The sequence below is a fragment of the Leuciscus leuciscus genome, assembly GCF_965113295.1.
Source record: "Leuciscus leuciscus genome assembly, chromosome: 22".
NCBI lineage: Eukaryota > Metazoa > Chordata > Actinopteri > Cypriniformes > Leuciscidae > Leuciscus > Leuciscus leuciscus.
In genome coordinates this window covers 25,870,130-25,887,954 of record NC_138746.1, presented here as the reverse complement: position 1 = coordinate 25,887,954, position 17,825 = coordinate 25,870,130, and the positions used below count along the sequence as shown (strand labels likewise).

Here is a 17,825-nt window from a genome sequence, read left to right as displayed (position 1 = left end):
GGACAGAATGCTCAAGCCTACTTACGGCCTACCTAGAAGCTACTGTATGTTGGCCATTACATTTCGGTACATGCGTGGGAACCGCCGTCGTCTTGCAGCAGATCTTCGTTTGTGTGCAATGGAGGAATTCCTGGTTCTGTTTTGACTCCTTAACACATTTATAAGCTCTTCACGAGTTCTCGTCTGGTAAAAATATCATCAAATGTACGCACATACAACAAACACATTTAGCCCAGAACACAGCATTGTTCTGAAAGTTTGGTAAGTTCCACCGTAAAATATACATCATAAAAGCCGTGTTTTTTGTTTGATTTGTATCTTTAAGTTTGGTGTTAAAAATGACAGTGTGAACGCTAAGCGAACCAGGACTAAATAAAACCGGACCAAAAAAAAAAGTGCGAACACGTCAATAATGTATTTTCTACTATATTTTAGATCCTGCATTAAACACTTGCAATTAAATTGGTTGCAATAACTTTATGGTTTCATTCATTGAATAAAATCATTCAAGGCAAATGCATAAATACCAAGATGTGTATTGTAGATAGTAAAAAGGCTGAAATCTCAAAATATATTTTGTTTATGAATCTATTTACCATTCAAAAGTTTGGGGTCCATCAGATTCTTTAATGTTTTTGAAAGAATTAAATACTGTAATATTGTGAAATGTTATTAAAATTCTAAATAACTGTTTTCTATTTTTATATATTTTAAAATTGATGTAAATTTACTTTACATAGCAGCCATTACTTTAGTCTTCAGTGTCCCATGATCCTTCAGAAGTCATTCTAATATGCCCAAGAAACATTTCCTATTTATGTTGAAAACAGAAATACAATTTCTTCAGGATTCTCTAATGAACAAGTTCAAAAGATCAGCATTTATTTAAAATAGAAATCCTTTGTAACATTGCAAATTACTTTACTGTCACTCGTCTCCATACCGGCGCGATGACTACGACTTCCAGCCATATGGAACTGGATAATATTCTGAATGTTTTGATCCAATCTGACTTCTGACCTGTAATGCTGCCTGAATCATAATCATACACTGTTTCGCTCGTTGGCCAGAGGAGAACTGGCCCCCGACTGAGCCTGGTTTCTCCCAAGGTTTTTTTCCTCCATTCTGTCACCTGATGGAGTTTTGGTACCTTGCGACTGTTGCTTTTGGCTTGCTTAGTTGGGGACATTTAATATTCAACAATATTTTTGATCTGCCTTACTTCAGGTGGACGATGACGCAATTTTCTTTGTTGTATTATTGTTTGTTGTAACAAACTTTGTTGTATTATTTTCATGTTATCACTGTGAAGCTGCTTTGATACAATCTGTATTGTAAAAAGCGCTATATAAATAAAGGTGACTTGACTTGACTTTTGATCAGCTTAATACATCCTTGCTGGATTTTTAATTTCTATAAAAAGTTCCTGGTCTTCCTAATGTTATTGTATACGTTTTCTTGTATCCAGTCCTCTAGCACAAGGCTGATGTTCTGCACCACCGGTGTCCTTTTGCGGAGGCTAGAAGGTGACTCTGAGCTCCGTGGCATCACACATGTGATCGTGGATGAGGTCCATGAACGGACAGAAGAAAGGTCTGTGGAAAGCACATATGCACGTACAAACACATTCACATGATGTGAGTGACAGTAAAATGATTCCTGTCTTGCAGTGACTTCCTGTTGCTGGTTCTGAAGGATCTGATTGTAAAAAGGACTGATCTGAAAATAATTATGATGAGTGCAACCCTGAATGCTGAGCTCTTCTCACAGTACTTCAACAACTGCCCCAGCATCCATATACCAGGTACTCCCATTACACTGGTACTGCTCCCATTATAGATAAAGAAAGAAACCATACATTATACTTTCTGACCTGTGGTTAGAAGCTTAGTTTATTGTTTGCATGACATGTGGACTCAATAAACCCTTATCTTGAGCCAAATAAGCAAGCTGACATTCAGTACAATCTATATCTTTTATTTAGAATACATACAAATGTCATTTACATGTTTTAGTTTGTCAAGAGATTTAAAGCGTCGTTTTCGAATAGTGTGCATGTGCGAACGTGCTCTAGTACGTAAGAACGAGCCTATGATTGAATCTGGAAATAACATAGAAAAATGAGAAATAGTCCTCAGATGCCATGTCCGTAATTTATAGCAAAACAATCTCAAACAGATTCAGTAAAAGTAGTTATTACTCCACCACGTACGTGACGTCATTAACCAATGTTGTTGAACTACCAATTTGCGACGGTACGGTTTTGGGAAAAAGTCGTGATTAGCTAGTTGGTTTCTTCAACGATGCATCGTACTATGGTAGTTAAGCAGCGAGTTACATTGTTGTACGGGAAACACACCCCTGGTTAGTTCCTGTCATTTTGAAGCCACTCCTTCTGAAAAGCTCAATGTGTTCTAAATGGTGGGCTGGACCAGTGTGTTGTCATTGTTTAACCGCTTCAAACAAGTTTGAAATGTCACACCCTTACCATAACCGTGAGGTTCAAAACACTACTAACGCAACTCAACCAGGCCTCACCCTGTTATTTGCACATGCCTTGGGTGGGCATTATTTAAATGAGGAATATTGTGACCTGTACATTCCCAGAAGAAAATTCAAGACTACAGTTGAGGTGTTTCAGAAAGTTCAGAAACAGTGCCAACTGATATAGAGAATAACTCTCTTTGGAGTGGAATTTGTGCTTTGTAACTTTGCAGAACTTTTTATGCACAAACAGCAACATTACAAACCAAAGAAAGTTGTAAATGTAAAAAAAAATCTAAAAAAATCATGTTTTCATGATTCATGTTATTCATACTTTTTTACCATTAAAAAAGATTCTTAGTGCACCTTTAAAAATATGTAAACTCTGTAGTTTATAAGGATGTGACCTATCACACATTTCTTACTTGCTTTTTCAAATCGACTTTCCTATCTAAAGGACGCACATTCCCAGTGGAGCAGTTCTTCCTTGAAGATGCCATCGCTAAGACCAGGTATTGACATATAATACATATTGCTTAGTCTATGATTATTCTTCTACATACTTCTTCACACAATAATAAAAATACAGTCTTTAAACACACGTTTTGTTTATTTGTGGTGAAGATATGTAATTGAAGATGGTAGTCCATACCGACGCTCCTCAAAGCAGAATCGTCCCCCCGGTCAGGGTGGCGCCGCTGGGAAGGGCCGGGCTCCTGTTGAAGACTTTGATGATGATGGTTGTGGCTGGTCCTTTACCTCCTTGATGAAAAAGGATTCGATCAAAGACTCCATCCCTGATCAGCAGCTCGGTCAACAGGAGCTCACTGTTCGATATTCCAGTAAGTACACTTGAATTTTGTTATTTGTTTTTTCCTCTTTTTTTCTTTTCTTTTTCTTTTTTTATAACCCTTGTGCTGTAAAAATTCTTTACCTTATTTTCCGTTTCCAGTTGCATGCAAATCTCTCATTAGTTTTGACTTACAACTATTTCAACAAAATGCATTGAATTCAGTTGTGGTGGTACTAATTTATCGGCCTCCTAAATCTACAAAGGAGTTTATTGATGAGTTTGCCGAACTTTTGAATGGACTTATCATTAAATTGTTAATTATTGGTGATTTTAATATTCACGTTTGCTGTGGTACTGATTTGTAATCAAAATAAATGTGGAATCATTTGACATCGCCCAATGTCAGCCCTACTCATTTACAGGGCCACATGCTAGACTTGGTTTAAACAATGTTGCGCGCATGACAAGTAAGTTACGTAATTGGATTACTTTTTTCAAGTAATGAGTAAAGTAACACATTACTTTTAAATTTACAAATTTACAAAAGTTAAATTTTCAAATAAGTAATGCAAATTACTTTGTTTTGCCATTTATTTACAGTCCAGCTCTCTACACAGAATTTAATACCAGAGAACATCAAACTGTGCTAAGTTTTCTCAGATGTATAAAGATATTAGTACCACTGAACTATTAGAGAGCCCTAAATATAGATTTGGATTAACATTTTATTCTTTTTAGTTCTGCCTGTCTTAGTTTTTTTTAGATTCTGTTGTACCATTAAAACCTAAATGCCTTAAGAGAAAAATGAGCCATGGTTAAATAAGACTGTACACTCACTTAGGCGGTCAAATTAAAATAAAACCAAGTTCATCTTTTTTGGTCCTCCCGATGGTAGATTGATGCTTTATCCACAATTACATCACCTCACATCTTTAGTTTAGACTTGTGTCAAGAATCTGGGTGTACTGCTAGACAGTGATTTGAAACTTGATAAGCAAGCTCTGTCTGCTGATCAAAGTAAAGCCTTTCCTTAATTTGTGTTTTCATGTGATTCATGTTTCTATCATCTGGTTTAGACTACTGTAACTCTTTGTATTATGCTCTAAACTCCACCTTGGCACAGCTCCAGACAGTCCAAAATGCTGCAGCAAGATTCTTAAAGGTCTCTACAAATATGACCATGTTACTCCAATTTTAGCATTACTTCACTGGCTGCTGGTTGATTTTATTCGTTTAAGTGTTTGAATAACCTTGCTGTAACTCTTCCAAGTTCTATCTCTCTGATTTTTAGTTTTACATAATCCTTCTAGAGCTCTCAGATCAGGGACACAAAGATCCTCGGTACAGACTAAAGCTAAGGGGACATCGTGCCTTCGCTACTGTGGGCCCTAAACTGTTGAACTGCCTGCCCCTTCAAATTTGATCTGGACCATTCTTACCAGTCTTAAAGTCATTACTGAATACTAACTTCTTTGGACTTGCTTTTAATGTCAACTAAATGTTGCAATATATTGCACGTTTTTTTGTTTTTGTTTTGTTTTTCTGATTATGGCTTTTGTTTGTTTTATTTATCTTTTATGCTATTTGATTGATGAAATGAAATATACTTTATTGTCCCTGATAGGGAAATTTGCAATGGACTCCATAGCCAGCATTTCGCTAAAACCTGATTCATAAAAGAATTACACAAAATATTCACACACACCATACACAAAAGAATAGGTAGACGTCGCTAATTCACTGTTTAACAATCTAATTGATACCGGTACAAAAGAGTTTTTCAAACCTGTTCTGTTTATAACGGCGAGTTCTATGCCTTCTTCCAGACGGTAAGAGTTCATAAGAGGGGTAGAGTACATGAGGTGGGTCACTTAAAATCATTTTAGCTTCATTTAATGTACATTGCTCATACAGAGTCTGAATACTGGGATAGTCTTTCAGTCCAATCATTTTCATAGAAGTTCGAACAATATATAGTATCTTTGATTTACTATGAAGGCACGTTAGTCAACTGTTACTGTATAAATGATAATATATATATATATATATATATATATATATAATGGTGACTTTTTACATTATGCTATATTATCACCAAATATTGGATTCAGTCTTTTTGTCAACTTGTTTGTCAATCAGCACAGGTTTTGAATTTTGTCTTTTTGGAACTGATCGGTCGTAGGCCTCACTGATCTGAACTTATGCACCTTATAAAAAAAATACTTTTAAAAATACAAAAAAAATGTTCACTTAAGATTACTCGCCTAAAAAAAAAAAAACCCTGAGGTGCACAAGCTCAGATGAATCAGTCAAATTAAATCCAGTATTTGGCAATAATATAGCATAACAAGATATTTATAAGCTATTTGTTTGTAGGATGGTCATCAAGTGTAACAAGGTAAAAAAAATAAATAAAAAAAAACACTCTACATTTTGGGAAGCTACACCCTGTGTGCCCATAGTCAGTAAATGTTAGTCCAATGCAATAACATTAACTTGCATTTTTTGGGGAAAAGAAAATCCTTGTGATTTGTGATGGTAAAAAGTTCAACCCGCATGTTAAATGTATTCTTTATATTAGTACTCTGTGCAATCTGATATCCTTATCCTTTATCCTTGTGCTTCTTTTGTTAAGATTACTCAAAGTCTGTAGTGAAAACGTTGGCTGCTATGGATCTTGATAAAATCAACATGGACCTGGTGGAGAGTCTGTTGGAGTGGATTGTTGATGGAGACCACAGCTACCCACCAGGTAAAGAGCACAATAAACCCCTGCACTACATGCCTGCATAAAATAATTACAGCTTCCTTATCAAGGTTAACATTCACTTTGATTGACTGTTTTTTTGTGTATGTGTGAATGCACAGGGGCTGTTTTGGTCTTCCTACCAGGATTGGCTGAAATAAAGCAATTATATGAACAGCTGCAGTCTAATAGGATGTTCAATAATAGACGAACAAACAGGTATATTTTTCTATTGGGGCCAGGAGTTCAGTTATTGTTCATGTAAATGGGAATTTTTTTTAAATTTAAAGTAGTTTTTTTGAGTGAATTTATAAAGAACATGTCCTGGACATATTTAATCTATTAAATATTTAATATTTAGTCCGTGACACTCCTCTGACCTTGTCCTCTCATTACCATGATGCAATTCTTTTTTTTATTTCTTTTTTTTTATCCATAATGGTAGTATTTGTACTACTTTATCTGTAATGTATGCTAATTAACTGGTCAATAAGAGTTTACTGAGAATCACCATTGAGAATAATGGGAAACATGAAAAACAAATTATTATTAACATAATTACTATATCATATTATAATTATTATTATTATACGCTACTGTTCGGAAGTTTGGAGACTTGCTTCTTTTATTCAGCAAGTATGCATTAAATTGGTCACAAGTGACCGTAAATAAATGTATAATGTTACAAAAGATTTCTATTTCACAGAAATGCTGTTCTTTTGAACTTTCTATGTCAAATAATAAGTGGCACAACTGTTTCCAAATGTTTTTTTTTTTTTACAACAACAATAATAAATGTTTCTTGAGCATCAAATTATGTTGTAATAATATTTCACAATATAACTGTTTTTACTGTATTTTTGATCAAATAAATGCCACATAAAATTGAAACCAACCCCAAACTTTTGAACAATAAATAAAACAAATAAAAAAATAATAAAACAGTTCTTTTGATTTTTGGACAACTGTTTGCCAGATTCACCTCACCTGTAAGAATCAGATGATGATATTTAGTTATGTGTGTCTAAAATTTCTAGGTGTGTAGTGTATCCTCTACACTCGTCCCTGTCCAATGAGGAGCAGCAGGCGGTCTTTACCCGCCCACCTGAGGGTGTGACCAAAATCATCATCTCCACCAACATTGCTGAAACTTCTGTCACCATTGATGATGTGGTGTATGTCATAGACTCTGGCCGGATGAAGGAGAAGAGGTTTGACTGCATATTGGTGCCGAAACTTGTATTTGTGAAACCCTGTAAAACTAGTTACATCATAACTAGATGTTTATTTTTCCTGGATAACATTGATTGTTCTTTGTGGATTTGGATGCATTCATAAATTTGCGCGTGTGTGTTAGGTACGATGCCAGTCGCAGTATGGAGAGTCTAGAGGACGTGTGGGAGTCTCGTGCCAACGCTCTTCAGAGAAAAGGCCGTGCCGGTCGTGTTGCGTCAGGCGTCTGCTTCCATCTGTTTACCGGCCACCGCTTCACACACCACCTGAGCCAACAGCAGCTGCCTGAGATCCAGAGAGTTCCTCTGGAGCAGCTCTGTCTAAGGTAACCGACTTCATATTGGGTGGTCGTGACCTAATGTTTAGAGAGTCAGACTTGTGACCCGAAGGTTGTGGGGTTCAATTCTCAATGCCGGCAGGAAAATTGTAGGTGATGTAGATGGGGGTGTGAATGAACAGCGCTCTCTTCCACCCTCAACACCCATGAGGTGGCCTTGAGAAAGGCACCTAACCCCTAATTGCTCTCCAGGCACGCAGTAAAATGGTTGTCCACTGTTCCGTGTGTGTGTGTGTTGTGTGTGTGCATGTTGTGTGTATGTGTTCACTACTCACTGCTCCTAATGTGTGTGCCCTAACTTGGATGGGTTAAATGCAGAGGACAAGTTCGTGTCACGTCACGTCACGTCACGTCACGTCACGTCACGTCACGTCACGTCACGTCACGTCACGTCACGTCACGTAACGTCACGTCACGTCACGTCACGTCACGTCACGTCACGTCACGTCACGTCACGTCACGTCACGTCACGTCACTTTCACTTAAAAGGAAAAAAAACAGCATGGTTTTCCTTTTAATTAATATAATTAAACCTGATTTCAGTTTCAAATTAATTTCAGGAATACATAGTTCCACAAAATCACAATAGCATGACAGATGCTCTTTCTTCATTCCATGGTATATATACAATGCCGATCTCCATGCATACTTTGACTCACAGACCTGTGACACATCCATACAAACATCACCAACAAGTGCGAGATCACCCAAATATTTTTTACACAGATCCACATACAAAGAACAGTCAATCAGGAATTGCTTCTCATCTTCAATCACAGAGGTATTCAAGGTTATCTTACAATAGTTACAGATTCTCTCTGCCATTGGTGTATTACTCCATCTACCTGTTTCTGTTGCTAAACGATGAGCTGAGCATATGAACAGGAACTAAGATTGTACGTTATGTGTTATATAGATGCAATGTAGCTCTCCTGTACCATCAAGGACTTGCATTGTGAATGTGTATATATATTCAACTTATTATTATTTGTATTGTGTAAACCTGATTTGAAACCTAAGTATTATTGGTTTAGATCTTAAAGGGTTAGTTGACCCAAAAATGAAAATTCTGTCATACTTTACCATACCTCCAAACCCATAAGTTTTTGTTTATCTTCAGAACACAAATCAAGATATTTTTTAATGAAATCTGATTTCTGTCCCTCCATTAAAAGTCTATTCACCCAAAACTATGATGCTTCAAATGTATAAAGAGATACAAATGTATAAAATAAATCCTTATGAATCGAGCAGTTAAATCCAAGTCTTCTAAAGAGACATGATCGCTTTATATGAACAGATTTAATTTATTATTCACATATGAACATTGATCAGCGAATGTACACGGAGCTCTCAAATATGGCAAATGAAAGGTCAAGTGTGCTTGCTGGATCCGCGAGAACGAATGAGGTTTATTCGCACTCAAGCCTGCACGCTTGAGTTTCCTCAAGAACCAGTGAGGTTTGTTCTTGCGTATCAAGTACGGTGAGCCTCCGTTTACCATATTGAGTGCTCTGTGTGTTCTCTGATCAATGTTTATTAGTGAATAAAATAAAATCTGTTCATCAAATGAAGTGATCGTGTCTATTCAAAAGACTTGGATTACACCGCTTGATTCATAAGGATATATTTTATGATCTCTTTGATTTGTTTTGAACCATCAGATATTGTGGTAAATAGACTTTCAATGGAGGGACAGAAATCACTCAGAAAGATGGAAGTCTTTGTCGGTACAACATGAGAGTGAGTAACTGATGACAGAATTTTTTATTTAAACTCCCTTTAATAGATTAAACTTGACCCCGTTTCTGCTCTTCTCTCTCAGGGTTAAGGTCCTGGATGTTTTTTCGGAGCGTCCCCTGGACTCAGTCTTCTCCCAGCTGATCGAGCCGCCCACAGAAGGCAGTCTGGAGGCCGCTAAACAGCGCCTGTGTGCCCTGGGCGCCCTGACGGATGAGGAGTCTCTTACTCCACTGGGCTGGCATTTGGCCTGTCTGCCCGTGGACGTCCGCATCGGTAAACTCATGCTGCTGGGAGCCATCTTCCGCTGCCTGGACCCTGCTCTCACCATCGCCGCCAGCCTGGCCTTCAAGAGTCCATTCGTAAGTCACTAAACACATGTATTATATGATGATACTCCAGTGCAGTACTATGTTACTTGAGATCCATGCTCTCTTGATGGCCACACTCACAGGTGTCACCTTGGGATAAACGAGAGGAAGCGAATGAGAAGAAGTTGGGTTTCTCTTTGGCTAACAGTGACCATCTAGCTTTGCTGCAGGCGTACAAGGTCAGTACAGGCTCTGATTAAATTAGTGACTACAGATACACAATTCATTATGATATATACACACAATACCACTTGCTTGTTTTTTTTTCTTAAAGAAATATTAGATAATTTTATTTTACAGAATCATACGTGGCCTTGTTTAAATACATCCACAGACTTCTGCAACTGCTGATTCCACCCTTACACACAATCAGTGCATATATTGTGTAATATAAAAAATAAAATAAAATAAAAAACTTTATACATATACATACCATTCAAAAGTTTAGGGTCAGCAAGAGTTATTCAGCAAGGATGCATTAAATTGATCAAATTGATTAAATTGTGTTTTTTTGATGTTATAAAAAAATAAAATCTTTAGAACATTCTTTTCATTAAAGAATAAAAAAATTTAAGCAGCACAGCTTTTTTCAAGATTGATAATAAGAAATGTTTCTTGAGCACCAAATCAGCATATTAGAATAATTTCTGAAGGATCATGTGAATTATAGATTAAATTATAGAACATAGCAAACATTTATTTTAAATTGTAATAATATTTTTTACTGTACTAGATTTTAAATTAAATAAATGCTACCCTGGTAAATGTAAGATTCTTCTGTCAAAAACATCTTACTGACCCTGAACTTTTGAACGGTAGTGTATATAGATTATAATATTTTATATAGTGCTCTAGCAATATGTTTTTTTTTTATTCTGATAGATACAATAGCAAATTTAATTAAAGTAAATAAATTAACTGTAATTTTACACATTATTTACTTAAAATTCACTGAAATATTTGTTATATTTTAATATATTGAAATAGTTTATTTTCCATTTACAAGCCTGTCAGAATTTTTTTTATTTGATGCCAGCAAAGCTTCTTCTAATCAGTGTAGCAGACATTTTATCAGCCAGTTCAATAATTAAAAAAGAATCAGTTTTCCCAATATATTGATCTACCTCTGATTATCATATCAGTCAGAATGTCTTTATTTATGCATTTCTGAAAAGTACTGATGACGATCTGTGCCTAGTTGATTATTCAGTACTTGTTGATGAAATGTGCTGTTTGATATAATCATGAAGACTCGTGTTGTGTTCAGGGTTGGTGTAACGCAGCACAGAGTGGCTCTAGGGCTGGCTACCAGTACTGCAGAGAGAACTTCCTCTCCATCCGGGGCTTACAGGTGAGAGACTGATCTCTGATCAGCTCAGTGAAGATGCCAGTCATTTTGGCACGCTTGGATAACTTTTCTGTTTTGTGTGTGTTCTCTCAGGAGATAGCGTCTCTTAAAAGGCAGTTTGCCGAGCTCCTGTCTGACATTGGCTTTGTGAAGGATGGACTGAAAGCCAGGGTCATTGAAAAAATGAGCTCAAAGGGAGGTGATGGGGTGCTGGAGGCCACAGGCTATGAGGTAACAGTGATTTTTGAGTGCTGGGTAAATATGGATATTTATGTTTTCATAAATATCTTGTTGACAAGTAGTAGGGACATAGCTTTGAAAGGGGGATTTTTAAATGTAAAATTAATGTTAAATATTTTTAAATTTTTCTTAAATTAAATATTTATTTAATTATTTATACTTTTTTTTTTTACTGGTCTGAGACAGCTGGTATTAGATGTAGTTAGTGATAAATTAGTATTATAAATTTGTTCAAATAAAAGACTTAATTAAATTAAATGGTGCATTTCCGTTAAGAACATTCTTGTGATTGTCTCTGATTAATATCAGTTTGGAAATTATGCTATTTTCAAAACTAAAGGCAGGTAAAATATTTAAGATGTTGTATCCTATATTTCATCTGGATAGTGTGTGTTTTTTGACAGCTTTAATATGTGAGATTGTTGAGCACCGGTTTTTAGACTGTTCGAAAGGTGGTGTAACGTGTAAACCTAAAGATCTTAAATGTTTTACTTTTCTTTTACTATTTTTATACTGTTGTGCAACCTGTGCAAATCTACGTAAATGTTTTTATTAAGAAATATTCTGAATAATAATATGTTTAAATGATTACACTCCTGGAGGCAGTATTCTTTTTTTAATCAGCAAGGACACTTAAATTGATGAAAACAAAATAAAATACATTTATAATGTTAAAAAGATTTCTATTTCAAATAAATGCTGTTCTTCAAACTGTTCATCAAAGAATCCTTTCCACTTCAGTCTATACCCATTTTAGGTGCACTTGGACAAAAACCAAAACCGAAAATAAATATTAAATTAATAATCAATGAATTAAACAAACTTATTTATAAATCAACAAATAGCTTAAAATGAGTTATAAAAACATTTAAATTACACATAAGGCAGTTTTTATATCAACTTTTTGTTTCTACTCCAGTTTGTTGGTGAAATATAAATGTAAAATATAAATTATTATAATATTATAATTATTATATAAATAATTCAAACATGCGTTAAATAATAAAGAGATCACTAACAGGTTAAGTAAAAATATAATGAATTTATAGCCTAATACAGTGCATTTATTTAGTGCTCTTCTGTAGAGGTTTTTTGTTTTTGTTTGTTTTTTTGTATCTTACTAATGAATTTATGGACATTGAATAGCTTTCTTGAGATATATGTGACGTTAAGTGTTTATATAGCCTACAAGCTGTTTTATTGACGTCTTTCCCAGGTTGAATCACTGATTGAGCGATTAGTACATGAAACATGTAGTATATGTATTTTTCAACATACCTTCTGATGTTCACCCATGTTTATTTTTTGCTGTAACTAGTAGCCTTGTAAAGAGGAGATGAGATGATCAGTTCATGTGCGCCAAAATTACATTTATTGTTTGAATTTTAAAGTTGAGACTTTGCTTCATATTAAAGGTAACAAAGCACAAAGCTTTTTGCAATAATTGGATGGCATGCGCGCTACAAATGTTGGCACGTGAGTGAGTGCCTTGGAATATTTTGCGGTTTCATCAGATATTTACCTCTCATAATGAGCACCAGTGGCTACACATGAGATTACACCCCTATAGCACACCCAGTTGTCTTGTTTTTGATAAAAAACACGTTAAGTAGCAGAAATTATTTATGAACTCAGTAGTGAAGTACCCACAGCATGTGACCTGTTCCTTTAACCTTTTAACTGGTTTTCTGTCCCTAACAGGCCAACCTGAACTCTGACAACACAAAGTTGATGTCTGCCATGTTGTGTGCAGCCCTCTACCCTAATGTTGTCCAGGTCAGTGTCGCAAAATGAGTCTAGACTGGAATATAAGATGTTGAACGTGAACGTGTGTAAAGTGTGCCGTGTTGTGTTTAGGTGAGATCTCCTCAGGGGAAGTATAAGCTCACTAGTAAAGGGGCTGTGAAGATGCAGCCCAAAGCAGAAGAACTGCGCTTCATGACCAAGAGTGATGGAGCCGTCCACATACACCCTTCATCTGTCAACTTCTCCGTAACTATCACACATCTACATTCGCATCTAAAATTATGTATTTACTAGGGAAAACTAATATTCAGGGCAGGATTTTGTCCATCAGGACTTGATTGAATTGTGAAAAGTAAGCACTGTTAGGCTGCAACATTATTAGTAATATTATTTATAAATAATATGCAATATTGTACACTACACAATATATGTTTGTGTGTGTGTATACACTGCCGTTCAAGAGTTTGGGATCGGGATGTTTTTAAAAATGTTATGCTTATGCTGCATTAAGGCTGCATTTATTTGATTAAAAATACAAAACGAACAGTAATATTGTGAAATATTATTACAATTTAATATAACTGTTTTTTATTTGAATATATTTAAAAATGTAATTTATTCCTGTGATGGCAAAGCTGAATTTTCTGAATCATTACTTAAGTCTTCAGTCACATGATCCTTCAGAAATCATTCCAATATACTGATTTGATGCAATTTTTTTTCAGGGTTCTTTGATGAATAGAAAGTTTAAAATAATAGCATTTATTTGAAATAGAATCTTTTGTAACATTATAAATGTCTTTACTGTCACTTTTGATCAATATAATGCATCCTTGCTGAATTAAAGTATTAAGTTCTTGATGAATTACAAAATATTCTATTTCAGATAAATGCTGTTCCCTTTCGTTCAGTCACTCCGAGTTACGTCAGTGACTGACGAATGGGGTTTCGCTTAGAAAGCCTATCACCTTTGAGTTCTTACAAAACGAACGATTTCTGGGTGCGGTAGACAGATTGGAATGGAACAACTAGTGCTGGGCGGTGTACCGGTTCATACCGAATACTAGTGGTGGGAGAAAAAATCGATCCATCGATGCATCGCGATTCTCTCTCCAACGATTCTGGATCGATTCTGAGAATTTCAGAATCGATTCTGAGCTTAGTTTTTTACCAGATGTGCGATGACGCTGAGTTTGCTTTAGGAACACCCGTCTTCTGCTTGCTAACAATTCCTCACACACGTACACAACTCGAACCTTCCGTAAAATAATCTTTCATAAAGTTCGGAAAGGTTGAAGCGAATTACAAGGACATTCACAGGCTTCGTTGCACAGGATGCGCTGTGAGAGACGCGCGCTTGTTTTGATGTTACACTTAAAGTGTGCTGTCTCACCCGTCTGTATTTTCCTTACAAATGCTCTACGAAGTCATCATTTATGTGGTTTGGAATGCAGTGGACTTATATATTTAAAATATGAATCTCACTAACAGAAGGCTGCTTTCAATTTTAAATGCTGACGCGCGCTTTGTTTGTGTACGAGACTGCTCGCGCAAGCGGCTGTGCGACTCCATGTAAGTGGTTTAATATACTTGTGCAAAATGAACGTAAACACAGCCAGTTATGTCTTAAGGGATTAAACGGACAGGACAAACCACATTACTTCTTATATTTCAAAAGAGATCCGAGCGTGAATGCAGCTTAATAGATCTCCCGCAGTCTATGTCATAGTAAAATACAAAAGTACGATGAAGAAAAATCACTCACAGTTCTTGAATGGAAAATGTTCAGATAATCTTAAATACTGAAAGCACTCTTTGTTTGTTGTTTGTCATGTTTCTATGCTCCTCTTTATTATTTGCTACTTGCTTGTATGTTTTGAAGTTATATAAGTTTAAAATTCTTAAAATACAACTGTTTTAATTCTTTTTTTAAATTTGTAATTATTTTTTAAAAAGTACTTAATTACTTATGTAAACTAATGAATTAATAAGGGTGGAAAAGTAGATAAAGAATCGATCTGGAATCGGATCGTGACCTCCAGAATCGGAATCGGATCGGATCGTGAGGTGACTAAAGATTCCCACCTCTACCGAATACCGGTGTTTATTTTTGTTATGATATGAATTTTTAAAATACCGCAATACCGGTGTATGTCGCTTTAATAACGATCGGAACGCGGCGCGGTCCTTTTTCACTGTTGCACTGTGGTGATGCACGTGTTACTAAGCATGACTTTGAAGATGGATAGGTTAAACTATAATTGATAGCTGTCAAATTATATTACAGTGTTTTCCATACATTGGTTCACAATATCAACACAGCCTTTTGGAAAATCTATTTGTGGTTGGCATTGACATCGTTGAATAAACATGAGCACTGCACGTTTCAAAATCAAAATGCGGCGCGGGTGTTTTTATATGAATGTATCTGAAGTGAACTGACGGTCTTTAGAAAAGTTTCTTTGTTATTACGATTGAATCTTTCTTTATCTTTCCTGATAAAGCGGCGTTTATGAGCGTTGCTGCTTTGTGAACAGCCGTTACCGGGGAAACCGCTATTTCTGCCGCTCCTAAAGCGCCTCCTGCTGGCACCTCTTTGTAAACAGCCTTGCAAACCTGTATAAATACTAGTGTGGATTTTTTTCTACAATATTCAATCATGACAGTAAAACAGGGCATTCTAAGTCAATCTACTGCAGTATTTCCTCTCTCACTCAGTGAAAAATGGGTTTTATACCCAGTCATGCTTGAAAAAAAAAAACATCATATACCGTGAAACCGGTGTAATTTAGAAAAATACCGTGATGTGGATTTTTGGTCATACCGCCCAGCACTAGGAACAACCCAACAAATTCTCCTCGGGCCACACCCTTCTCTTCCACATTGCAACCTGTGAAGTTTCCGGATGAGGTCGACGACCAGTCTCAACCGGAGGTCGCCGGCGGGCCCAGCGTTTCATTCGGCACCCCGGCAGATGAAATCATGTCTATCGCCGCATCACAAGTTGGGCTTGAGTCATCTGGAGATGAAGACTCAGCTGTGCTGCATCCTTCGGGGGTGCCAGCATTGCCCGAGTCTGATCCAGAACTGACTGCCATGCTTTACCGGGCAGCCGCGAGCATCGGGCTTGTGTGGAACCCTCTGCCATGTCCCGCTCAAGGCTTGATGATTGGTTTTTGGGGGCGGGGGCAATTCCTTTCTTCCCGGAAGTAAATGAAGAGGTCATGAGATCATGGAAGTCTCCTTTGACTTTTCGCGACTGCTCACCGGCCTCTTCCGCCTTCTCTGCCCTTGCTGAGGCCGCGGCCAAAGGGTACACTGGGGTTCCCCCCTTGGAGTGTTCTGTGGCAACACAACTGTGTCCCCACAGCGCCTCCACCTGGCGTGACGATCCTAAGCATGGCTTAGTTGTCTACTCTGGTGGCAGAGACCTATAGAGCTGCGGGGCAGGCTGCTGCCTCACTGCATGCTATGGCCATCCTTCAGGTCTACCAGGCCAGGGTGCTCACTCACATGCACGAGGGTAGGGCTGATCAATGGCTCATGGAAGAGCTGCGTAGACCTCGCTCTACGGGTGACGAAGGTGATCGCACGCTCCCTGGGTCAGGTGATGTCCACATGCGTGGTCTAGGAAAGACACCTCTGGCTTAACCTGGTTGATATGCGTGAGGCTGAGCGAACCCGCTTCCTCAACTGCGGGCTTCACAGGCTTCCGTTCAAGATGTTGACAGCTTGGTTGGATCCGTTGGATTGTTTTGCAGTGATTGACCTGAAGGACATGTACTTTCATGTCTCCATTCTTCCTCGACACAGACCGTTTCTTCGAGTCGTCGAGGCAGCCCTTGTGCCACTCCGGCAACATGGGGTTCACATCCTGAACTATCTCGACGACTGGCTGCTCCTAGCTCACTCTCGAGACCAGGTTTGCGAACACAGGGATCTGGTGCTCCGGCACCTCGCCCGTTTGGGCCTTCGGGTCAACTGGGCAAAGAGCAAACTCTCCCCCGTGCAGAGGATCTCTTTTCTCGGTATGGTCGACTCGGTTGCCATGTGCGCGCAGCTTATGAGCGAGCGAGCGCAGTCACTGCTGACTTGCCTGGGTCAATTCCAGAGCAAGAGTGCGGTTCCACTGAAGTTTTTTCAGAGGCTCCTGGGGCATATGATGTGCGCAGCGGCAGCCCCGCTCGGACTGCTTCATATGAGACCGCTTCAGCACTGGCTTCGTGATGGAGTCCCGATATGGGCATGGTAATCAGGCACGCTCCGAGAACCAGTTACCTTCCGTCAGACCTTTACCCCTTGGTCGAACCTCTCCGTTCTACGGGCCCGAGTACCCTTAGAATGAGTTTCCAGGCATGTTGTTGTCTCAACAGATGCCTCCACCACAGGCTGGGGTGCCATATGTAAGCAACATGCTGCCGCGGGCTCCTGGACAGGACCCCAGCGCCTTTGGCATGTCAATTGCCTCGAGTTGCTGGCAGTACGCTTGGCTCTGCACCACCCTCTGTGGCTTCTGGACGGGATGAGGCAGGTTTTAGCACCCTACCACCTCAGATGGTGGCTACCATCACTTTCGCTAGGGCCTTTTCAACTCGACACGGCTATGCGTTGAAGTGGAACCTCTTCGTCACCTGGTGCTCTTGTCGCCGAGAAGACCCCAGAAAATGCCTGATCAGTGTCGTGCTTTCCTTCCTGCAAGATGGGTTGGAGAAGGCTGTCTCCCTCCGCCCTCAAAGTGGATGTTGCCGCTATCGCTGCACATCACTATGCAGTTGAAGGTAAGTCTT

The 17,825-nt window shown here is 38.1% G+C and overlaps 1 protein-coding gene and 2 long non-coding RNA genes across 3 annotated transcripts in view; 1 reads left to right on the top strand and 2 right to left on the bottom strand.

Moving 5' to 3' along the window:
- Window positions 1-17,825, bottom strand: part of LOC309487047 — a 188,968-nt gene that overhangs the window by 164,101 nt on the left and 7,042 nt on the right. The window lies entirely within an intron of this gene.
- dhx57 (DEAH (Asp-Glu-Ala-Asp/His) box polypeptide 57) overlaps window positions 1-17,825 on the top strand; it is a 29,164-nt gene that overhangs the window by 7,438 nt on the left and 3,901 nt on the right. Inside the window, exons 7-20 of the mRNA XM_082154047.1 lie at window positions 1,469-1,593; window positions 1,671-1,804; window positions 2,942-2,996; window positions 3,109-3,326; window positions 5,913-6,029; window positions 6,146-6,242; window positions 7,061-7,234; window positions 7,381-7,581; window positions 9,419-9,695; window positions 9,788-9,883; window positions 10,972-11,055; window positions 11,146-11,283; window positions 12,994-13,068; window positions 13,150-13,284. Of these exons, the coding sequence (XP_082010173.1) occupies window positions 1,469-1,593; window positions 1,671-1,804; window positions 2,942-2,996; window positions 3,109-3,326; window positions 5,913-6,029; window positions 6,146-6,242; window positions 7,061-7,234; window positions 7,381-7,581; window positions 9,419-9,695; window positions 9,788-9,883; window positions 10,972-11,055; window positions 11,146-11,283; window positions 12,994-13,068; window positions 13,150-13,284 (1,926 nt within the window). The remainder of the gene's footprint in view (window positions 1-1,468; window positions 1,594-1,670; window positions 1,805-2,941; window positions 2,997-3,108; window positions 3,327-5,912; window positions 6,030-6,145; window positions 6,243-7,060; window positions 7,235-7,380; window positions 7,582-9,418; window positions 9,696-9,787; window positions 9,884-10,971; window positions 11,056-11,145; window positions 11,284-12,993; window positions 13,069-13,149; window positions 13,285-17,825) is intronic.
- The window catches only part of LOC309486667, a 5,945-nt gene continuing 1,410 nt past the window's right edge, over window positions 13,291-17,825 (bottom strand). The window contains exons 2-3 of the long non-coding RNA XR_014201636.1: window positions 15,888-17,825; window positions 13,291-14,072 (exon numbers count right to left, since the gene is read on the bottom strand). The exon at window positions 15,888-17,825 is cut by the window's right edge and continues 107 nt beyond it. This is a non-coding gene — a long non-coding RNA (uncharacterized lncRNA). The remainder of the gene's footprint in view (window positions 14,073-15,887) is intronic.